The 22917-nt window shown below is 50.6% G+C and overlaps 7 protein-coding genes across 7 annotated transcripts; 3 read left to right on the top strand and 4 right to left on the bottom strand.

The window, feature by feature from the left end:
* Positions 1–1348: 1348 nt before the first annotated feature.
* On the bottom strand, positions 1349–5527 carry CC1G_15212 (atypical/PDHK/PDHK protein kinase; the record flags this gene model as incomplete). The annotated part of the gene is made up of 13 exons (XM_002910531.1): positions 1349–1459; positions 1572–1661; positions 1743–1957; positions 2261–2390; positions 2607–2896; positions 3149–3223; positions 3676–3789; positions 4270–4554; positions 4661–4788; positions 4868–5073; positions 5144–5259; positions 5321–5398; positions 5452–5527. 13 exons carry the CDS (start codon positions 5525–5527, stop codon positions 1349–1351), a joined length of 1914 nt encoding a protein of 637 aa, XP_002910577.1.
* A 3446-nt stretch (positions 5528–8973) lies between these two features.
* On the bottom strand, positions 8974–9846 carry CC1G_08600 (hypothetical protein; the record flags this gene model as incomplete). The annotated part of the gene is made up of 4 exons (XM_001832598.2): positions 8974–9325; positions 9386–9630; positions 9681–9714; positions 9767–9846. 4 exons carry the CDS (start codon positions 9844–9846, stop codon positions 8974–8976), a joined length of 711 nt encoding a protein of 236 aa, XP_001832650.2.
* Positions 9847–14410: 4564 nt separating this feature from the next.
* CC1G_08599 (hypothetical protein) lies at positions 14411–15386 on the top strand (the record flags this gene model as incomplete). Its single annotated transcript, XM_001832597.1, has 4 exons — positions 14411–14439; positions 14514–14547; positions 14608–14828; positions 14885–15386. The coding sequence occupies 4 exons, from the start codon at positions 14411–14413 to the stop codon at positions 15384–15386; spliced, it is 786 nt and encodes a 261-aa protein (XP_001832649.1).
* Positions 15387–15553: 167 nt separating this feature from the next.
* CC1G_08598 (G-X-X-X-Q-X-W domain-containing protein) lies at positions 15554–16821 on the bottom strand (the record flags this gene model as incomplete). The annotated part of the gene is made up of 6 exons (XM_001832596.2): positions 16541–16821; positions 16396–16482; positions 16168–16331; positions 15995–16114; positions 15729–15934; positions 15554–15660 (listed from the first exon to the last, which is right to left on the bottom strand). The coding sequence occupies exons 1-6, from the start codon at positions 16802–16804 to the stop codon at positions 15554–15556; spliced, it is 948 nt and encodes a 315-aa protein (XP_001832648.1). The 5' UTR covers positions 16805–16821.
* Positions 16822–17796: 975 nt separating this feature from the next.
* On the bottom strand, positions 17797–18536 carry CC1G_08597 (hypothetical protein; the record flags this gene model as incomplete). Its single annotated transcript, XM_001832595.2, has 4 exons — positions 17797–17860; positions 17913–18191; positions 18251–18396; positions 18455–18536. 3 exons carry the CDS (start codon positions 18534–18536, stop codon positions 17931–17933), a joined length of 489 nt encoding a protein of 162 aa, XP_001832647.1. The 3' UTR covers positions 17797–17860; positions 17913–17930.
* Positions 18537–18675: 139 nt separating this feature from the next.
* On the top strand, positions 18676–19948 carry CC1G_08596 (DUF367 family protein; the record flags this gene model as incomplete). Its single annotated transcript, XM_001832594.2, has 7 exons — positions 18676–18937; positions 18986–19041; positions 19093–19199; positions 19256–19392; positions 19447–19609; positions 19667–19779; positions 19839–19948. Exons 1-7 carry the CDS (start codon positions 18733–18735, stop codon positions 19946–19948), a joined length of 891 nt encoding a protein of 296 aa, XP_001832646.2. The 5' UTR covers positions 18676–18732.
* Positions 19949–21655: 1707 nt separating this feature from the next.
* On the top strand, positions 21656–22792 carry CC1G_08595 (hypothetical protein; the record flags this gene model as incomplete). The annotated part of the gene is made up of 5 exons (XM_001832593.2): positions 21656–21709; positions 21780–21925; positions 21975–22008; positions 22066–22262; positions 22333–22792. The coding sequence occupies 5 exons, from the start codon at positions 21656–21658 to the stop codon at positions 22790–22792; spliced, it is 891 nt and encodes a 296-aa protein (XP_001832645.2).
* Positions 22793–22917: the final 125 nt, after the last annotated feature.

Raw genomic sequence — 22917 nt, 5'->3', positions numbered from 1 at the left:
TAGGATCAGACGCCCTGGTTCGTCCTCTCTGAACAGTGAACCTCTTCATTTCTTTATTTACACATACTACATGTCTGTGTAATGTAACTCAAAAGCCCCTACCATGCATTTATAACGGCTACACCCTCGTGGAAGACGAGCAAAAGCGATGCTCTTCGTCGTGCAGCCCAGCCCGTGGCCCCGGACCCCGATAAATCTGCGCCAGAGTAGGCATTATGTATACTTACAGCGCCAGCACCGACCTTGTGGTTTGGCTGGCTTCCGTCACCGCACGTCTCGGGGGGTCCGGTCAAGTTTGTCACCCCTCGTCGATGTTCCGAGGGATTTCTAACAGGAGTGACGCGAAATGGGGTTGAAAGAAAACAATGGATCATATTAAAGAGGTATCAGAGTAACATATACCCATCACTCTCACTATACCCGACCAGATGTCCGTCCATATTGGCAGTGGTTAGAGGGAAAGAGGTCATGATAATCGATTTGCGCTGTTAATTAATATTGCCACCACCCAACTGTAATGGCTGAGCCAGAAACCGGGGGTTCGAGCTTGGTTCGAGCAAACAATATTATAATGAACAAAACGAATACATACGAGAATCGTTATGTACACGAACGCGGCTGCAGAAAAACCGAACCAAACCAAACTTCGAGAAATGCCAAACCACTCAACGTTCAACGGTACTCATCAATATCAATATAACAGTAAATAAGGGTGATATTGTACTAAGTTACAAAATATGGTACACGACAGACAGCACAACAAAAAAAAAAGGGAAAAAAATGAGGATACGGAGTGAAAGAACGAACCACTTCCTTCCAGTCCAGTCCAGTCCAGTTCAACCCAACCCCTCCCCTCCCCTCCCGTCCAACAACTGCCAGGATGAAAGAAAGGATGATAAGGTACGCCTTCCGCACCCCTACGTCCCCCGTCCAAAATACACTTCTAGGCTGACAGGGATTCTTCCTCCTGCTCCTCCAGGCACCCACCACGCGGTGGGTAGACGGTACGTGGTAGTAGACGGTAAGTGTATCGACGGTGAACTCCACGCTTCTCCATCCGCGAGATCGGCAAGGTGTGGGAGCAGTCATCTCCTTTAGACGAAGCGAGAGGTGATGCGTTGGGATACCCCCATTGAGTGTTCAGATAGCAGTCCAAGAATGGAAATTCGAAAGGACAGTGGGTTCGGAGAGGGCAAGGCGGGTCAGAATGGCAATGGGCAAGGCGGGTCGGAGATGATGGATGTGCAGTAGCGAGCGTGAGTGAAGCCGGTCGGGCGGTCGGTCGGATGGGTGGACGGATGATAGACGAGTGAGATAGACAGGAAGGAAAACGAAAAAAAAAGGTCGATCAAGGTAGAGGTTCTCTACTACTCGACAACCTATTCAGGTGGATGTATACATCCGTCCCAAATCCATCCATCGCGATTAACCGTAGGTCGCCACCGAAATATCTTGCGTACTGATAATAGTAAACAATAAAAAGGGGGATTAGCGATCAGCATCTGCTCTGAGGGGAACAACAACACGAAAATGCGAGAGAGAGCGAGAGAAAGGGAGAGACAGAGACGCACCAATCTACTCAGAGGCAACCCATATCCAAACCCAGCCATCGGAGCTTTGAAATCGCTCGCTTGGAAGTCTTCGTCTAAACTTGTCTGGTGCTGTCAGGAATCGAAGAGGTGGCAAGCATCAAGCGGTCGTCAGCACCAAATGGTCCTTAACAGCCAGAAACGTCTTCATACCTCCATAGTCGTATACATATACGTCCAAATCAACGGAATCGCACTCCTCGCAATCCCACCTCCCTCATCACTAATCTTGATCGTGATATCCTCCTTTCCCTCTACAACGATGACCTTGATAGGCGGGAAATGGTCCTCCGCATCCACACCATACCGTTCCACAACAGCTCGTAAAGAGTTCTTGAGAAGCTCGAAGCAGATATGTGATAAATGGCCTATCATCGTGGGAGGAGTGAGTTATGTCATATCGCACGAAGATAACGGAGATGAAGTGAGACGAAATCGAGATTGAAATGAACGAGATGAAACGAGCAAGGTTGACATGAGGCGAAAACAAAATGGAAGCCTTACAAAATAGAGCACCACGAAATCCAAAGCAAGAAAGAGGGAAGCACCAAAAAAGTCGTACGATAACAACAAGTAAAAAAGAAACCAACAAAAACATCGTGATCGAGAAAAAAAAAAAAAAAAAGACTAGATGGAGCATAGGGCGAGAAGGAAAAGGAAAAGAAACTCACCAGGAACATAAGCAAATGTCAAAGAAGGTGGACAAATCAACTGCACAGGCGGCCCTTTGAACATCGCATAATGCTCTTCACACACAAATCGAGCATTCTCAATCGCTTCTTGCACAATGTCGTGCACGTTCTGTTTTTTGGAGGGGGGTTCGGAATAGGTTTGCGTTTACGATGCGGCGTTCGATCAGGACGTGGTGTCAGTTTGGCACGGTGTAGGTCGGGACGTGGTGCAGGTCGGGATGTAGCATGGGTTGGAACGTGGTGTCGGTCGGTCGGTCGGTCGGAACGGTCGAATAAAACACCGAGTCGGGTATCCGTCAAATCGCCAAATAGACACACCACACACCCACAAGCCGGAGATTACGGCGCAGGTGTAAAAGGTTCGAGAAATGGCACCATAACCACCGAGATCAAGGCAAAACCAGATCCCAAACACATCACAACGACCGAGTCGAGTCGAGTCGAGATAACGAGAGCGCATCACGACAACCAGGGTGTCCATTACGATAACATCCACCACCACCACAACGAGTCGCATACGAAAAAGAAATAAGAAAGCGGTTTCGTCAGTATGCGGTTCAATTGCCGATGAAGTGCCGAAAAAATGAAAGAGCGTGTCGAAAGGTGAAGGCGAAGCTTAAGATGAAAGGGGAACGTGTCGAAAGTGTGAAGAGGTTGAAATGATAACATGAAGTGTTCAAATGAACGGAACGGGTCCAACGTGTCGAACACATCAGCGGTAATGAAGTGGCGTGGACGAAGGATAGCAAAATCGAAACGAGACCGGAAATCTGAAAAAAACAAACCCCCCAAAAGCGCGCTCAAGGGTAGAAACAACACACAGGACGGACAAGGAGAGCGAAAAAAAAAAAAAGCAAAAAAGAGAACGAGGAACACGTACAGCTTTCGTACAAATAATCCCCACATAATCTTCATGAGCTTGTTGCGTGTTCAGCGCCACATCTGCAAAAAACGAAAAAAAAAAGATGAACGGAAATTGATCAGTGGTCCGTCTCCTTCCTGGGTTCAAATCCTCCGAAACAGAAAAAGCAAAAGCAACAGCAACAGCAAATCCGGAATCCCATCTCAAATCATACGTCCAACCACGTCCTCGTCGCTATACCATCATTTTCTCCCAAGCCCGTTCCACCCAACTCCCCACGGTTTCAAACCCAAGTCTTACTCTTTCATCTTTCACCCCTTCACTCGCGTAACACTTTCACCATCCCACTTCTGTGACCTACCCCACCCCCATCCTACCTCCCATCCCATCTGTCATTTTCGCCCGTTCACCCTCTTCTTCCACCTCCCAAAAATAAACCCCGTCCCACTCCCAAATCCTCCCCCCGAATAATACAAAAAACCAAAAGCCAAAGCAAACCAAAAAAAAAATGAAACCAAAACAGAGTACTCACGCTGCCCAATCAAAAACCGAATCCCAATCCGACTCATATAAAACCGATCCAACCACGCTTGGATATCTAACCCGATATGTCGTGCGTTTTGGGAACGTTTCCATTCGAGGACGCCTATTTTTTTGCCCGATATCCCAATATCCCGTTTTTTTTTATTATTATTATTTATTTTTTTGGGTCAAGCGAGTAGTGGTTGGCGAACGTAGTGGGTAGTGGTGAACGTGGTTGGTGTGTAGACGGCGTCGCGGACGGTTTGTAGATCGGGAGTGTTCAGACCCAATCGGTGCACGGCGTGGGCGTAATTGCAGAGAGGGTTGCAGTGTGTGCGGTAAGTCCACGAGTGCAGATTCATCGTAAAACCAAAAGTGGTCAAGATGATCCCAATAACACCAGATGCGTCCCATCCAAGCGCCGAATCACAAGCATACATTCCAACGTCGAAAGAACCCCAACATGCCATCGCAGGGGTCGCGATTCCGACCATTCGGAGCGCAGCATTCGCGTTCGCGGAGTGTGATTTGATGTGTGCGGTGGCGGCGTGATATCGTCGTCATAGGCGGGAGGTCCAATAGCCAAGGATGGTGTGGCGGGAACAAAGCAAGTCGGTTCGTGGCAGGCGGGGTCCAGTAACCAAGAAAGTTGGTGGCAGGCGAGAGGCGAGAGCGTGCGTCAAGGACAACGAAAGGAAGCCAAGTAAGGGAGCGTGAAGACATTGAGGGAGAGTGAAAGGAATTGATAGTTCCGTTAGCGCATGTTCTTCACATATCACAAAGGGATCCATGGAACGGGAGTAGAGTGAAGGAAGGGGAACTGAACCGAGCCCAGACGCCCAGAACACACCCAGAACGCCGAAGAAGGCGGGAAGGCGAAACGAACGCCCTAGAGCGGGAAATAGAAAGAAAAGGGAGGCGAAGCACCCCAAGGACACGAACAAGAGGACGAGAATAGCGTAGGGAAAAGAGAAGAGAAGGGAGGCAAAACATACCCTGAGCAACGGTGGTAACAGTCGGGTCATGTCTAGACTTGATATGCTCCAGCAACTTTGTAAATCGCTTGTTGTAGTCTTGCACTTCGGGTGGCCAATGTGTGATATTGGAGGTATTAGCGTAGTATCTGTCACGACAATTCATTCGTCAATTCCCTCTTCACAAACCCCCACTCAAACGTTCGTTAAAGAACCACGACGACTCACCTCCGCTCCATAGGCACTCTCAGCCTCAGCTTGTTGAAACCGTTACCCCCATTTCCATTACCGTTGGAAGGCGAGGAACCGTAGATGGTATCTATCAAGGAAGGGTTTGGTTTGGATTCTGGGAGGGCGAGTTCGTCGGATCGGGAGGTGATGAGTGCTTGGCGGATTTCAGGCGGGAGTTGCGGGTGCGGGAAGTTTATTAGTTCCTGTAGGGTATACGAGTTAGCATCTGGTACAGTGAATGTTTCATTGCAAAGAAATGTGTGGGATACAGACCTCAAACGACTGGGCATACCAGTTCTTCACGCGCTTGATGGACGGCATGTCGCTCAAATTGTGCGGTAGCTCGTCGAGTTCCTTTACTCGATGTGCCAGTCGTACAGGCAGTTCCTCTGTAACACCATCGCTATCAACAACGACTTTCCTTCATCCAGGCACATATGACCCACGCACCTGATAGAAACTGACTCGCTTTCAACAACGTCCCTTGACTGGGATTCTGACCGAACAACACCATCTGCTGCAGTGACACTACGAAAGCGGTGTGAAGACATGTACACTCGATAGACGTAGAAAGTACTCACCTCCCGTCTGAGGAAAGGACGCAAAATGGTGAATCTTGTCCCATAGGGCTGGTGTTATCCTGAATCCCGCCGACATCCTTCAATACCCAATACAATCCTGATCTCTACGAAGTGCGCCGTGGTGGTTTCTAGAACTAGAGAGTTGAGAATAGGGTATGCCTGTGACAAGAGAAGGAGCAAGGAGGATGAGGAGGGGAAAGCTAAAACGTCCGACGGTCGTCGAGCGTCGTGTGCAACTCCAGCGCGGTTGGTCGATGAGCCGATCAAATCACATGAGTCGGCCTTTTCGTGCCGGAATCCGCCATGGCTCAGAGTCAATGCGGGGAAGCCAAGAGAAATCCCAAGTTTCCCCGGACGCTTGTTGTGTGGCTTGTTGGACCAGTAATCTGGGTTCAATTTGACTATGGTCTGCAAGCTCAAGCTCGACCCTGGATGACGAGGTGTATGGAGGAGTCGATGCTAGTAAAACCAAGGTATGCTTGTAGCAAGCCTTCATCGTGATATCGACCATGGACGCCTGTACGAAACACGCTCAAGATGGTCCTCCGTGTCGTTCCCGTTATCACTCGACGCCCGACGGTTCCCTTCCGACTGCTTCCATTCGCCTGGCCTGTGCTTTCGACCGTTCCGCCCACCTTTTTGCATCCTTTTTGCATGGGCTATCAACATTCACCTTTGCGCTGTCCTTCGGCTCTAGCGTCGGAGGTGCACCGAGGGCCCATCGTATCTGTTACCCCGCATCTCTGACAGTCCATGTGGGGTCGGATGAAGTCTATCTAACCTTTGTCTAGACTCTTCCCCTTCCTTCCTCTCCACCACATTCACCTCCTGATCGAACTGCATTCCAACATAACACCAACCTTGGCCGTCTCCCTCAGCATAAGCTAACGCTAACCGCTTAGCACCTCGCTTAGACTCACAACAGCATTTTAAGATTCTCTCGACCGACGTCATACACCATTTCCTCGCCCAGCGCTCGGTAGTCTTTGTGTGGCTTTGTGTGCGGCCTCAATGCAACCTCTCGACTTTGGACCTTGGAGCCTGCCATGTATGATGTTGCGCTACAACGCGCCCTTACACCACTACATCCGCCAAACCGCTTGGAACGTGGCGCCCATAACATTTTCGATGCCGGTGTGGGCTCCACATGTCGACGTCATATGTACCCAACAATTGTCCTTTAGCTTCGGCGCTTAGCTCTAGCTTTTTCCAGGAGTCCGCTTTCGCTTCCAGCCTACAGCACTTCTCCTGACCATCGCCCGAAGTTGAACCACCTCCCATCCACCAGTCGAACAAGCTCTGCATTTCCCGAGCCTTTCCCTCTGGTACCCTCAGGAATAAGGTGTCGATGCTTCAAAGCCGCTCTCAGATCTCCGTTCCCAGACCTCTCAGAACGCCGTCCATGATAAACCTTTCGATGTGGATACACACTCCACAATTTGTCACAACCCCCTCAACACTAGAGTAGGTTTTCCCTAGTCCATTCCCCTGTGCGTCGAGCATTCCAATTTCCAGCACCGCTTCCGCTCCGGCCCTTACCTCCCAAAAATCCTCACGATTATGCTCAAGGACTGCCACCCGCATTCCAAGGTACTCACTACTCTGACCAGTGACACTATACCCCACTCTGCGGCACTCAATTCCAACCCGCCTGCTCTTCTTTCCCTTCCGTGGCTCTTATCGCGGCACAATCGCAGCACATCTTGAGCCCCAGGCGCCCGGCCGCCGCGAGCCTAGAATGGAATGCCGCCTTCCATACTGAGTGCCACCGGTGCCAGTGATGTGGGCGCCGCGTCCTTCTGCGATTCTTCTCCTCGACATCCCATGGCAGCTCGATTCCCGCTGCATCAGAAACCCGGTGTTTCCTCATTTCCGCCGTCCTTCGTTTCGCCACGCCAACCTGGACCTTCCATATATATCTAGTCTGCCACTCCCCGAGCTGTGGTTATGACATGGCTGTGGCTTCCACCCACGACATCTAAAAAAAAAATCAGGCTACTTTGTCATTAGACGCCCTGCCAAAATTAGATCTCCTCCGCACCTGGACGACTCTGTTATAGGCTGGAGAGCTCACCTTCCTCTCTCTCCGTCAAAAACCCACCCTGCCTCATTCCTTGCTCCGAGCAAGACTCTAGAAAGACCTGTATGCTTGACGGTCGTGTTCTCTGTCATCTTCAGCCCTCGTACCTGGGCCCACCGCCGTCCTTAGGGTGCCTCTAATTCATCCGCCAGACTGTTGGTCTAGATTTATGACGTCAAGAACGCTCGCGTAGTATCTGTCCCGCAGTATTCCCTTCACACCTTCGTTCCCGGACACCGTCGACCATGGGAATATACAGATCTGTCCTGATACATCCTCGCGCCCATCTAAAGGGAACCCCACGACAAATGGTTGCAACAATTACGATCACCCCAGAAACGACCACCAGAGCTCGAGAACTACCTTCAGTCAGTGAAATCCATTTACACGACGCCGAGTTCGGCGAGAAGACAGTGCCATTTCACCTGTACCGCTCCCAAACTGGAAAAAATTGCACGAAAGGTCCCCATATAACCGTCATAGAGAACCTACCACCCTACTGCTAGACCCCGGGTTCGTCATACCGTAGCACCCACAACGTCCGCTTTCATCTACATCTTGAAGAAACAACCCAGTCGGCCCAACGGATGACTTTGTAAACCGACACAAGCCGAGCCCTTGAATAAAAGAAGAATACTGTAAATGGGGAGTGGTCGATGAGCACCAGCTCACCGCTTTTCTTGAGTTCAGACGCACCTCAAGGAGCGATCCCCAGTGGGGACAACCGTGACCGCTCGTGCGTGTCGGCAGCGACGACGATGATGGCGAATGTCGTTATCAGGATATTCCCCTCCGCCTGGAGTTGGCAGTCGCACGGCCTGAAACACGCATCTGTCCAGCTGTCAATGAAGGTGACAGCTGGGAGTCTTCATATACCCTAGTCTTCATATCCCCTCTTAACCATATGATGGGCCCTGTCAACGCACCCTCGAGCTCTCGTGTTCCTTTTCTGCAGCAATCCTTGTTCTCCATTGTTACTGTAATAAAACAACAGCCTACATTGGCGTTATCTCGTACACATCCGTACGGTCGTTATCACGTCTGGGTACGAGACAACGTCTGCGCTTCGGAACTAAGGCCGATCGCTGACCGCGTGGTGCCAGAGTACTCCGCAGCTGGACGCTCTGCTCTCGCCCCCTGTCTCAGGCGCAGCGGCGCTATGCAATCGCTTCTACTAATCCTTGAAATAGATATGGATCGATAAATTAAAAACTTGATGGGACAGTCTGGGACTACAAAAAAGACGAGAACTAAAAGGGAAGGGAGGATACACTCGAGGATTGCAATTGGAGAAGGGCAGTGCTCGGAGTCCTTTTTCCAACTGTTATATCAATCACCCGAGGATCGCTACACCTCATATACCCTGAACAAAGCGTCGTTACTCCCATCCGTCCACTCCGTCATAGTGTAAACGAACTTGAGGTCGCGATGCTGGGCTCCGCTCACTCCAGAGATTTGTCGAGGTCGTCGAGAATGGTATGAACGACTTCCCATGCCGCTTCATGGTCAGCGGGGTTCAAACGTACCCACGGACGTCCGCCAACTGTCTCCTTGAGCCCATTATCGAGATCCGTTTGGGCTGTGCAACCGTCAGACTGGACCTTTAGCTTCTCCCACTTGGTTGTTGTGAAGACCATTCGCTCGCTGACATCCGCTCCCCATCCAGTGGTCTGCCTTCCAGTGAGGAGACCAATGCTTTTCTTCTCTTCTTCTACGCCTCGTGGACTAAAGATATCGCAAACCCAAATAACCCCAGCTCTAAGAGGGGCGGGGCGGCCAACTTGAAGCCTCCTACTAGTGTCGTCGTCGTAAGCTCAACTGCCAAATAAAGAGCGTACACGTCAAGCAACCTACGACTTTTCCAACATGGCTGAGATCAGACCCATTATCTTGTTGTCCGTGAGGGATTCGTCCGCGTTGTCAAAACCAGGGGTATCCACCAGTACAATCGTATTCAGACCCGCGTTGTGAAGGCGGTTGTATTCGACCGGGAGCTCCAGTTTCACGAGGTGCAGATCCTTGGTACAAGAGTCGAGGCTGGATTGACTAACAGGTACGTGCTCGTTCTTGCGCCCGTCTCCCAAAATAAGGTTGGCAAACTGAGATGAGAAGTCATCGGGCGCCTCTCTGAAGGACGAGGAAGACCTACCGTGCTTTTGCCCGTCCCGGTGGCACCCAAGATCCTTGGTGTACATGTCAGTAAAGAACCGCGCATGGTCAAGGAACAGCGCGCACAGGATAATTATCGTATTCTTGAACTCGAGTACCTGTACTGGCCTGCCAGTGGGTTTCTTCTTGGATTGGAAAAGTCCCATGGTTCTATTCTACGAGAGGAAGGAGATGATCGAGGTGGAAGAGAGAAAGGGAGATGACGACCTTGAGGGAAGTCGGGAATTACGCCGAAACGGGCCACCACGAGCCCTTCAAGTTCGTTTTCACCACAGCCAGAAACAAATATTTGGAATGGACCGCTTCGCCTTTAGGCTATGTATAGCCTGGACAAACAGGATGGTTGTATCCGATCGCGGCGAATTTCGAAGGGGGTGATGCCCATGCATATGTTAACCCGAAGGTCCTTGAAGTGTTAACAACGTTAACCGGTGCATAACCATCTAATCGGAGACAAAGGCAACTGCAAGATCTATGACGTTTACAGGGCTCCTCAATTCTAAAAGTTCAGTTCGAGTTCAGTTCGCAACGAGTTCAATTGATGTGATGTCGGGATCAATGAGCTCCTCATCAAGTAGTACCTCCAGCCAAGAGCCCGAAGATCGTTCTGAGTTCTTGCGTTCGACAGACAAATCGGTGGTCTTTGCTCAATATTTTTCGTCTTCCTGGAAGTGAATATACTGTACACAAGTCTAATCTACTTTTTAAAGCCGCATCTCAATGCTTTCGACGAGATACGATTGCTTTCTGGTTACGCTGGTGTTTGCAGGAATGACCTTAGTCCAGTGACAAGCGTGGAAAGGCCACTGTCAATTGAACTCGTTGCGAACTGAACTCGAATTGAACTTTTAGAATTGAGGAGCCCTTACGGCATTCAATATGTCAGTGAACACACTTAATTTTCCCAGTGAAAATTCACATCGCAGCGAGCGCTTTCGTTATCAGATTTAATGAACTCCTTTTTGAATGTTCAACGTTCAGATTTTAGCGAACACATTTTCGAATCTCGCGCCTGCAGGCTATAGCAGCTTTCCACTAATACCTTAAGCTCTACTGTCCGCATAGAAAGCTACTAACGGGCTACTTGACTATAACGGACTCCTGGCAGCCCATGCTGAGCCGCGTGTCGTCGCCTACAAACAATGTATACTTCTCGCTGGATATTCCCTTAGCTCCGGTCGGCCCCGTTCTTTTTGAGCTCATAGGGACGTTTCTTCACTCGCCTTTTCCCTTCTCTACGTATATTGCCAGCCACCATCCTGCTCCGTATCGGAAGGCATAATTGGAACCATTACGGAAGGCAGAGAAGTTAGATGGATAGATTAGTACGGGATTAGACTCACCGTCAGTGCTTGAGAACCCCTGAAAATGGCGGAGGTTGGATCTGAAAATAGCAATTTTTCCGGACAGAAAAGCGCGCCTCCTTATTCCCCGCTGGAAAGGTCATCAGGTGACATCCCGCGTTACGACGATCTTCTTCTAGTCTCGACACATGTATGTAAGTAGAAGAGATTCGAAAAAGGGGGTCACCAGATGACATCCCCCGTTACGGAGATCTTCTTCTAGTCTCGACACAAGACCGTCGTGCAAGTCTTGTTCCTCCCCCGCTAATTCCCTCCACCAATCCGACGATAGAACTCGTACACCGCCAATCATCTCTCACTGTGCCGGCAACTGGAGCCGAAACTTCGGGATCAAAACTCGGGTGCCGCCCATATCCACACCATCAGGCAGCTATGCGGGCGCGCTCATGTGGCTGCCAAAAGGTGGCTGCGAGGCCCCGGCCACATCTCATGAAACATGGAAGTCAGGTTTCCATTTCAGAAAAAGGTATAGAGGCAAGGAAAACAAAATGAGGCGAGCTGCGCACATATGGAAGATAGTATATATGAGTATGGACGTACCAGTCTGTATATCGATGCCCCTTCTGCGAGAGAACTCTCTGTACAATGAGCTGCACAACGTGAGGGTGACTTCACTCGAAATTGAGATAGACTCACGGACGAGCTGATGCCGACAATATTTGAACTCCGCCGGTGGTGGACTAAATAAGCGTCGATCTGTTATCTCAAACATCAGTGGACACGGGCCTTCTCGCAGCAGTCCGAGTTCAGAAGTATCCGTAATCGAAACGGTAAAACCAACGTTGGGCTGCGGAGAGTGCGCCGGCGATAATCTTCCCTTTCGCCCCGATCCAAGCCTTGCAGATGTCCTTCACCCTCACACCCAGGGCCGCCAGGATGGCGCTGAAGGACACGGAGTAAACGAAAGCCGGAGGATTCAACGTCCCTCCAGATCAGGATAAATTGGCTGAAAACATTCATGTTGGCTTGGACAAGGACTTCAATTTCGCTTCCAAACCGTGCAGCTGACATTTCATTCGCCGATGATCTCGGCGGCAGTGCAGGCGCCATCGCCATCCCACTGAATCCTGTAACCTCTTCTTTCTCTCAACACTTTGGTGTGACCTCGTCCTCTCGATCCCGCGACTTCGCGTACGCCCTAGGCCTTATATGAGTTTATACGTAGGTTCTTCCCATTTCGTCGTACTGCTCGACGTAAATATCATCTTCAAGCCATTAACGGCTTCAAGTGCCTAATTTCAAGCCATGTACAAAACCTCTTGGAACGTCGCCCGTAACTTTGCAATACTGGTAGGTAATCCTGATTTTGTTTTCTCGCTCGATATACCAAACAATTGTCCTTTAGCGCCCAAATCTAGAAGCTTTATTCGAGTCCGTGTAGGGAATCGAGCGACGATGCTCCAGGGTCATCGACAGATTCTAGGCTATGTACAAAACTGGAACGTCATCCATGAGTTTTCAGGGTGCGCTATTCGTTGCCTCTATTCACTCAAAGGCGCCGATGGCCTATTCATATCACTCCATGCCCGGGTCGAGAGAGGTGGTAGTACTATTGATTGCCTGGTTCGGACGACGGATAAATGCCCTTCACCTTTGTCTAGACCTCCCTCTCGCTCTTCACTTCTAATTTCATTCCAACGTCACGCTCCAGGTTAGCCCCCGTTTAGGCACAAAATTGTACTTCAACAATCAATCCGACCATCATTCGCTCGCTCTGATTAATATTGCGCATTCAATATTCAATGCCTGTGCTCTGCAACCTGGACGTCTTCACCTCTGGCCTTGGAAGCCCTCAACCTTTGCAGATACGGCGTGTACGTGCTCCACCTCTCGCCATCCCTCGGCAGAAGTACCAAACGATTATCCTTTAGCGACTAACTCTGGCTCCTCTAGGAATGCTGCCCATCCAGCATTTCGCCTGCAGAAACAACAACCGACCACTCCTTCTCTCCATCTGTCCAGTTACCTCTACGTGCATTTGCCCCTCTGGCCGCCTAGCACACCCTGCCGACCGTGCTAAGCTTTTCGACATGAGTGGGGGATACATTTTCGTCATACCCCTAAACGCACCAAGCAATTGTCCATTAGCGCTGAGCTCTATCATTTCGGTGGGAGCTCTTATCGACCCTCGTGAAAAGCCATCCCTGGGCCTTTGGGTGCGCGAGCGCTAAAAATCCCCTTCCCCCTCCCTTCGCTCAGCTTTGTGGCATACCGTATTTGTCAGTCACCCGGTGGCGCTTGTCCCAGCTGGACATGAGAAAACCCGCTTTTGCGAGGGAGTTGCTGGTCATGAGACATTGTCAAATTCCTTTTCGCGGTCCCCATGAACCGATCCTGGAAGATGTCGTGGATGGAAATAGCCCTCTTCACAGTGACCTTGGCGCGATACCTGAGCAGGTAAGGGACGAACGACGTCATCCAAGGTAGCGAACCTGCGACTTAACAAGCCAAGTTGCATTACCTTCAGAATGGCAAGGTCGTCAACCACTGGATTGTCATCGAACCGGGAGTGTCGACCAATACAGGTCGAGTCTTGCCTGTTAAGGCGAAGCTTTGGGGGAGATCGGTGACCGTGACCGCCTTCAAGGACGTCGTGCAAGAGTCGGGGTGTTTCCCAACTTTGACGTGGTCCTTACAACGACCGGGACTGAGAAGGTGGTTAATAAACTGCATTTAAATGCTATCAATTCGCCGGCTCCCATGCAAAGACTGTTGAACCGAACCATACTTTCCCCAGCGCCTGTTGCACCCATTGACCCTAAAGAGAGGAGCCGTCAGGATTGCGAAAACACAAGAGATAAGACTCGCAATGGCTCACGGTATCACGATTTCAGTATTAGGTCCCGCATTGACAAGAATCGGATCAGTGGTTGAAAGCTTCGGGAGAGTTTCTCTCTTCAAGGGTTGCTGCAAGCAAGTTCACGAACGAAGATGGGTCGTTCCGATATGTACTTACATAGGTGGATGACCCACGCGTCCCGAGTTTGTGGTCGAGAAGCCTGCCACAGATGACCAATTCAGTCCACAACGAGGGTCAGGCGTGTCACTGAAGCAGTCACTAGAGCCCACCGTCACGGCGTGTATCTTGATAAGCCTCGTGTGTCCTCCATCGTTTCATCTCGGCGCGGCGACGCCTACTCGTGTAGGCTAGTCACGGTGGAGAAGTGGCTAGTGATAGTGAATTGTATCGTCCCCCAATGGAGAAAAGAGAACAGTCCTTTGGATCCTACGAGGGCGTTGTGTTTGGCACATCAAAGGCGGAAGTCTTGAAATGCAATGTCACTTCATTAGCGCTACATAGACAGTGGACACCGCTACACTCACGTTAGCCAGAGAGCCTGGATCGATGGTTGCCGAAGCTGATATCGTCATCCTGTATGTATGGTCACCATAAGATATTGCACTGGACTTCGACTACTAACCCGTTGACGATATCGATGTTCCCCCAGGGTTGTTGGGATGGTAGGAGCTGGACGAAGTTCAGTGAGTGCTTTTCGCGACCGTATACTCGGCTAGATGGCGATGATTAAACGAGGACCTTAGTTTATCAACCTCTTGCTCGAAGAAGGAGCACCCAAGATGGAGGTCGGCCGGGAAGAGTCTCTGTTTCCATGCACCACAGCGACCCAACATGTCACAATAGACTTTGCGCGGCGAGACGGCTCAGTCCAACGCATTGCGCTAGTGGACACCCCTGGGCTAAACCAGCCGGTGAAGTCAGACGGCAAAGTTTTCCAAGAGATTATCACATACCTGCGTAAAAGGTAAGCCAAATCGCTCACCATTTTCCCATCTCTTGCATTTGACATAGTCTGTGAAGATGTCGCCAAGGGATTTCTCGAGGCGGCGTCATCTATCTCCATGATCTCAGCGACTGCCGATGGAGGAATAACATGCATGATGAGCTTCGATTGCTCAATAGTGCATTCAGAGAGCACGGAGGCAAGGTCCGCCAGCGAATCTGCCTTGCGACCACGAAATGGGAGGACCAGCGGATCGAGAAGGGCAACCGGTCTGCACAACAGCGACACGATGAACTAGCGAGGCAAACTCGATGGGAAAGCCTCGTGCTCCAGTGCTGCAATTCGTCGCTCTACCCAGCTCGCTGCGAGGAGGATGCCAGGAAAATAGTCGACGACTTGTTGGACCAAATCGCTCCTCCCCAGGCCGCCTTTCCAGTGGATAAAGAATTGGACACCGTGCTTGCTAAGTTCAGGCGCATTAACGGAAACATTTGGACCCAGTGGTGGGCCACGCTGTCCGAGAAGGCTAAGCAGGTGTTCACTTCATTGGTACAATCGGCTGCATTGTTCGGCAAGTGAAATTGTCGTAGGTAGGAGCAGTTGGAGAGTCCGTGTCATGAGTACGTTGAATTGTCAGAATCGTTAAAGGTCCAATCGTTCGAGAAGTTCAGAACTGTCCGTGAGAAACCAATTACAGAAGGAAAAAAGGAAGGATAAGGGGCGACAGGAACAGTCGACTGGTCCAATTAGACGCCCAGGGTCCAGACTTGATTGTTGTTTCCATTGCTGCACTGCCAGGTCTGGACGACATTGCCGTTGGCCAAGTCTCCGTCAGTGAGGTCGAGGCATTGACCTAAAACGAGTACGAGGGAAGGGAAAGTCAGAGGGGACGCGTACATTGATATGAATCGATGAGCATACCTTGGCCTTCCAGCGCCAAGCGATAATCGAGCGTGTAGAACCATTGTTGCGCCGGGAGGTTGTCGTAGCATTGCCAAATCTTCATCGGGACGCCATTCCCGGGAGTAGACCCAGCGTCCAAGCAGAAGTTGGTATCAGCCACGCGAACCTTGGTGCTCCCTTGGCTGAGGACCCATTTCTGCGCGTTGGTTCCGTTGCAGTCGTAGCTAAAGGCGGCAGGGTGTTAGAGTGCCTAGTCGATACCGAAAAAGGGAAGTATGACGTACACCTGGACAGGGGTTCCGTTGGCGAATACGGCGCCCTGGACATCCAAGCATTTGTTCTCGTTGAAGTTTGGCTTGACCTCGACGCCGGGAGCTTGAGGCCAGGTACCAGAAGGACAGAATCTAATGACAAACCGATTACTTTTACGAGGCAATTGTAGGCAAAAACGGCTTACGTGATCAAGAAATTGACGTCTGGTTCCTTGCATTGGTAAATGGGAGGGTTCTGAGCGGGAGCATCCGCTGGAGGCGGGACAGGCGAATGGAACACGGGAGGAGAGTTGTAAGCCGTAGTGCAGTTCCCAAAGTTGCAAGTTGCAACCGTGCAGAAGCCGTCGGACTGTGAGATGAAATAAAAACGGAGTTAATCCTGCGACTCTGCTACAAGGGAAGGTGAAACTTACAACAGGCTTGTCCGGGGTAATACTGATCCCAGTGTTGAAATTGTTTGGGTTCTGATCGCGGACAATGTAATAGTACCAGTAGGTAGGCTAAAGCAAGACAAATGTGTGAATAGGCTCGGCGTATCGCAACGCGTGAATATCTCACCTCCAAAAAGAAGCCAGCGCGAGCAGCCACTAGTTGACCGTTCACCACACCTCCATTGGTGGTGGTATAGAAAAACCCGGCAGTCGGACCAAGGCCAGTCTTGACAATCGACGCACCGGTCGCCAAACTGCCCTCTGAGTTCTGACCAATGAACAAGTCAATGGCAGTAGGGCAGTTGTTCGTGACCGTATAGGTCTGCGCATGGACACTACCAGCCAGGAGAGTGGCGGAGACCAATGCACTGAAGAAACCCGAGCGAATCATGGTGGAGGCGGTGAAAGAAAAAAGTGGGGGAGAGCACCGAAGAGTGACGTTGCTCGAACTGCTGCTATATATGTTCCAAAGAAATCAGAAGGTTTTCATTTTCCAGAACGTCATGGTAGATGAGCCGAGAGGACGAGGTCATTCCAGCACCCCACGACAGATTGCTATCAACACAAATCCAGGGATTGTATTGTATAAGGGGAGAGCGCAACAAAAGATCAAAGTCATACCGAATTTCGACGACAGACCGAACGTAAAAATAGATGCGTTAACTTCACAGGAACGGGAGAGGACAATGGATCCTTACCGACATCAGAGATGTAAGCGGGGATTTAAGCCCGTTTGCAAAGGCCTGATCCTCGGTGAGACAAAGTACTCCAGAGTACTCCACAATGCGCGACCTTTGCGGACTGAACATTTAAGGCGGTGTAACGGCATAGATTTGACTTCCCGTGCGTTGCAGGGAGCGCTGCAGACAGCTATTCCAGCTGCTAAACAAAGTTGTAAGCCCAAAGCCATGGGAAGTGTTGTGATATTGATCAGTGAAGCGGAAATCCAGCGAAGGCCAGGAGATGCCGCACTATAGCGCCCGTGGTCAGGGTTGGGTTCGTCCGCAAGCGATGTCTCCGTGGGCATCCAGGGATATCGTAGGGAGACATCTTAGCTAATCCCAACATCACCATCATGACGATGAGCGACGAACGCGGGTTGCCAGACACTCGCAGTCGGACTGAATTCGTGTTTAGTTCTCAGTGGACTCCCTCGATCGGGCGTGCTGCCCTCTATAGAGCTCATTCCTGGCCGAGGTTTCGTGTATTCAGGTGGACTATCCGACGGGTTGCCAGTAAGGACGGAGCCTGCGGTCTGTATCAGGAACGTTTTAGGGGCCACCGAAGTAAGAAAACAAGTAGCTCAGAGGGGCGCCAGCCGACTCCAGAGCTCCAGACAGAGGCTTAAGGTCGTCTTCAGGCTGAATCAGGGTGGTCAGAGGATGAAGCTCACGAAGCATGTTGCAGGCCCTCGCGAGGGTATTAATTAAGAAGTACAGTATGAATCCTACAAGCTCCAGGGTCAGCGACGTAGGACAAAGCCAAATTCAATCACGCACTAGAGACAGAAGGCACAATCAGGCCGTTGCGGCGGGAGTTGGTGCCTTTGGAGGTAGTACTGGTGTTCCTCTCTTCTTTTCAACCTTCTGCAGAGCATTCAACCATGAAGGCGCTTTGGCACCGAGGAACTCGCGACCCATTTGTTCCATGCGATATCGTTCTCTGGAAACTCGGAGGAAATGCTCAGGCGTCAATCCTTCGGCGTGTCTGAATCGTCCATATGGCAGCCTTTCCTCCTCTTTGGTGAGATTGACCTTAACTGAGACGTATGGCTTGAGCTATTCGAGAAAACCATGAGACGACGTCAGAACCTAAATTCGATGGAAACGGTACGCACTGGCGACGAGTTAATGGTCTCTATTGGTGGTGCCACAAACACCCTGACCTTTTCGTCAATGAGCCTGTACTTGGCCTTACCGCCAACGACATGTTTTCCAGGTGCCCCCGTTCGATGTCCACCAGGGAGAAAAGCCTGTCTCGTGCCTGCGGTAAATGTCGTGGTCAGAGATTGGCTTGTGGCCCAACGAACGACGACACAGACCTTTATAGAAGTCCTTGTTGGCCTTCTTTCCCGTCAGCGGCGCCCTGGACGCTTTGGACAGCCTGGCTATCGTCGGATACATTGTGGTCGCTGTGCAACGCAACGAGCTCAGCCCAAAACCATTGACGCGACGGGGCCAGGTTTCCCACGAATTTTGGCCTAGCGGATCACCCGGTGCGGCCTTCCCACACAGCTATCTTCTGCCCCACGACCTTGAGCAGCATTTGCCGGTGTATTTTTCTACCTTTTTCCAACCTTTTTCCTGTTTTCTGCACGCCATGGGTCGAAAAAATTCTGGAGAACCGAGCTCAACACACAGGTCGACGGCAAAGAGGGGCAGAGGTGGGTCTAGTCGTGGTCGGGGACGTGGTCGAGGGGGATCTTCCAAAAAGGGAGGCCCGATTAGACATTTTGGCGATGAACGGCCAGAAAGCGCTATCGACACCATTTCAGACGATGAAGACGAAAGAGATGAATCAGACGGTAAGCCTTATCCATTGTACATGACTCTACTTTATTCAAAACCTCCAGATGGCAGTGACGGTGGACAAAGCCCAGTTGTAATCGACGTTCCAGTTGCAATGTGGGTGAGCATCGTCAACTTGATTCTGGGTCGAAAGAATCTGAGTCTCTGCTAGGATTTTAACCACTGTGACCCCAAACGATGTTCTGGAAAGAAATTGGCTCGTCAGGGTCTCATAAAGGATCTCAAAGTTGGATCAAGGTTCCGAGGAATCGTTCTCTCGTGAGTAGGTCCAAGGTCTTGAAATCCGGGGGTCACACTTACGACGATCTCTCAAGTCCCAAGGGAAAGCAGATCGTAAGCCCTTCTGACCGAGATATAATCCTCAACGGAGGACTGGCTGTGGTGGAATGCTCCTGGGCTCGTCTAGACGAGGTTCCCTTTGGGAAGATAGCCAGTCCTCATGAACGATTGCGTAAGTTCGCTGTGCATGGCAGGCCGTACATGTCTCATGGATACGCCGCCTCAGTTCCATATCTGCTCGCCACAAACCCCACCAACTATGGCAAACCGTGGCGACTGAACTGCGTCGAGGCTCTGGCAGCGGCTTTCTATCTCACAGGATTTGACTCATACGCAGAACAGCTGCTATCCTGCTTTGGATGGGGAGGCTCCTTCTGGAGGGTCAACAAGTGCGGTTTTTTTCTATCGTAATCCTACTGCATTCTATCTTAACCTCAATTGCCAAGGTCGTATATCGAGCGGTACCGAACATGTACGACCGCGGAAGACATGTCGAAGATGCAGGACGCGATCATGGACGAACTGGAAAGAAGTTACCAAGAGTCAAGGAAAGAGAAAGGTAGCTCCTACAGTGCATGTGGTACTAGCTCGCAATACTGACGACTGATTTCCTGGTAGAGCGTGCTCAGGACGACGATACAGAGGACCTCCTTGTATCGAACCCAAATCATGCATTCCAACACTTATCACTGGAGGACTCTTCAGCAGAAGATTCCGACACCGAGTGATTCCCTATCTACCTATTTCAACGTCCGTCGAAATTGCACTACTCGCCACATCATCTGGCGTGTTTGTCAAACCTTAAATCACGCTGTTCGACAGCATCCAATCCCAAGGTACCCGGTGAGGTTTCCATCGGGGCATCGAAGGGGATGGAGAGGACTGGTCGATGGCTTCATCCTCACGCTCCCCTTAACCCGTTCTCGCGGTGCACTGCATCCCTGTTTCCATTGGTCCTCCGCTGATTGCGGTTGCCGTTCTCAGCCCCATTCCTGGAAACCCAGACAGCATTCTGGAGGCAGCGCGTTAAGCTGCAGGTTTCTTCTGGTATCACCGTTTTCGAGTGAATTGGCGTACCAATGGTCACATTATCGCTACCAACGGACGGATAACGGTTGGATTCCTTTCGACGTCCTGGTGATTATAGAGTCTGTCGGAAGTTTCCAGCCCAGGCTTCCAGTCACAGGACACTGTTGCGCTAACACGAGGAAGGAGCAAGTTCGACATGATACCAGATCGAACTTTCAACTTGACATCACCTTTCTGGTTCACACCTGTTGCTTCTGAGTCCTAGAGGTCGTGTGTCAGATGGACGTGGATGTATGGCCAGGCCTTCGGGACATCAGCGCAATCGACCACGTTCACCATCTATTTAAATTTCCTTTCACAGATCACCGGCGATAGATAAGTACTTGAAAGAGATGCGGATTCTCCTTCAACAACATCACCAGTCACGACGATGGCAGAGTCGACATCTTCCTCGAATACCGTCCTAATATTGTGAGTACTGTCTGATGCATCCGACAGAGCTGGGGTAACCAGGGCTTGCTTCTTCACAGGGTGGCTGGGCGGACTGGCTGTGGAAAAAGTAGCGTGGGTTTTACCGATCCTGGTTCTGATGCCACGAAATATTAAACTGCTAATTATGCGTCAGTTTATCAACGAGATAGTGTCGCGGGTCGATACCACTAGCGCACTTTCTAATGTATCTTCCAGCCTCATGAGCACAGCGCAAACTGTAGAGGAAGTGCGTCTGCATCTCGGATGCCGTACGGTATTACTGGCGGAAGCGCCTGGGCTGGATCATACAAACCTGTCGGATGCGGAAGTTCTAACAAGGGTATACACGTATCTCCTCGGAAAGTGAGTCCTGGATCGTCTTTTTGAAGTCTCTGATGTCGTTGACGTGATAGATTCTCGGAGGGAGTCCATCGCTGGGGCATCATCTTCCTCGTTGAAGCTGATCGTCCGCCTTATAATGTGGGCAATGTTAGAGGACTGAGAAGGCTCAAAGACCGATGTCGGAAAGCTGGTGTTGGCAGGGCCGCTCTGAAGAGGACGATGGTTGCTCTGACAAAGACGGACATCGCACTGTCGAGCGACATGGATGAAGTTGTAAGGGCAGTTCAAAGATACCTCGAACAATATGTGGATGAGGTCCCAATCAAGAAAATTCCGCAACCGGACGCTGAATGGGAGGTTTTTCGAGAAGCAATCAGCGATCGTAGCTTTGGCTCTCCCTGTGACGTTACCGTTCAAAACGATCTTCAAAGGATCTTCCAGAGGCAACTCAGGAAGGATTTAACGCCTCAAACAGTCGATTGCTCATCCTTTTTTAAACGCATATTGACCCGTATCTTTGGTAGATGAAGCTAGTCGTAAGGATATTAATTGGATAATGCATCGTGCTCTGTGATCATGATCCATGACCCGACATGCCGGCGCATCATGGCCACCCACGTCCGGCGATGTGCATGGACGATGCAGACGTATTCCGAGCCCGAGGCCTGAGCATGCGTATCCCTCATGTTCTAACGACATGACTAACTCGATAGGCAGGACCAGAGCGATTGTCTATTGAATGGCCTCACGTTTTATCCTAGATCCAGCATTGTTCCCGATCCACCTGACAATATATCTTCACCACAACCCGTCGAACCTCCAACAGCCAGCTCCATGATGAAAGGCCCGCGGATCGTTGTCTTGTATGTGTTGACCTTTAGGGCGCCTTTCTGCTCGTTAACGTCCGACCAGGGTCACAGGACCGGCAGGATCTGGGAAAAGCACGGTGCTGCTTACTCGTTCTCTTGCACTTTCAAAGACAATAACTAATGCCAGTTCTTAGCTGATTAACAGCATAGTGGGCAGCGATATCATGCCTGTGGGGAAAGGATTGTCACTGTGTACGCGCGATGTCAAAGAGTCGGACGTGGTCAACATCTCAGGGCACCAAGTAATATTCGTCGACACCCCTGGATTTGATAACAACACTATGTCGGATAAGGACGTCTTAAAGAAAATCTATGGATATTTGGATGGAAAGTGAGCTAGCCATCTTTCATCATCTTTCACTGTTATTGGCGTCGATCGCTAAGCTTTTGTACCCCCCTAGATTGGCAGAAGGGGCTATTGCGGGTGGCCTAATCTATTTGCACGACATAACCATCGACGTGAGCCCGAAGAACACAGCTCTGGCACCCATGAAGAAAGTCTTTGAGCCCAGAGACGAGGTGTATTCTAAACTTTTGCTCGTCGCTGGGAAATGGGAGGCTCTCCCAGACTATGAGATGACGAAGGCGGAGGACAAGTGGAACCAACTTCGGACAGTCCAGTGGGCGGGCCTGATGGACAGTGGAGCGAGGGTGCTTGCAATCAGAGATCTCAGAGAAGCGAGGGAGAGTTTTAAAGGCCTGATTGGTACCTTTGCCAAGGAGTGCGAAATCCAACCCAAAGTGCAACAATTGAAATCGCAGGGAGGAAGCCAGAGCAGTACTCGCCGTCGAGATAGCGGCGTATTGGCGCGAATTCATAACCTTTTGTCGAAGATGTTCTCCTCGTCGACGGATCTATAGCCATGCTCTCTGTACGATTTTTGGGAATTCTATCTAGAGAGAGACGTCAAGCTACAGATATCGTACTGTAACCTTCAGCCGAGCCTACGTCTAGGAATGTATTGTGTCAACCAGAAGTGACCGTG

Source organism: Coprinopsis cinerea, assembly GCF_000182895.1.
Source record: "Coprinopsis cinerea okayama7#130 chromosome 9 map unlocalized cont3.9, whole genome shotgun sequence".
In the NCBI taxonomy this organism is placed as follows: domain Eukaryota; kingdom Fungi; phylum Basidiomycota; class Agaricomycetes; order Agaricales; family Psathyrellaceae; genus Coprinopsis; species Coprinopsis cinerea.
This window is presented reverse-complemented; position numbering and strand designations above follow the sequence as displayed.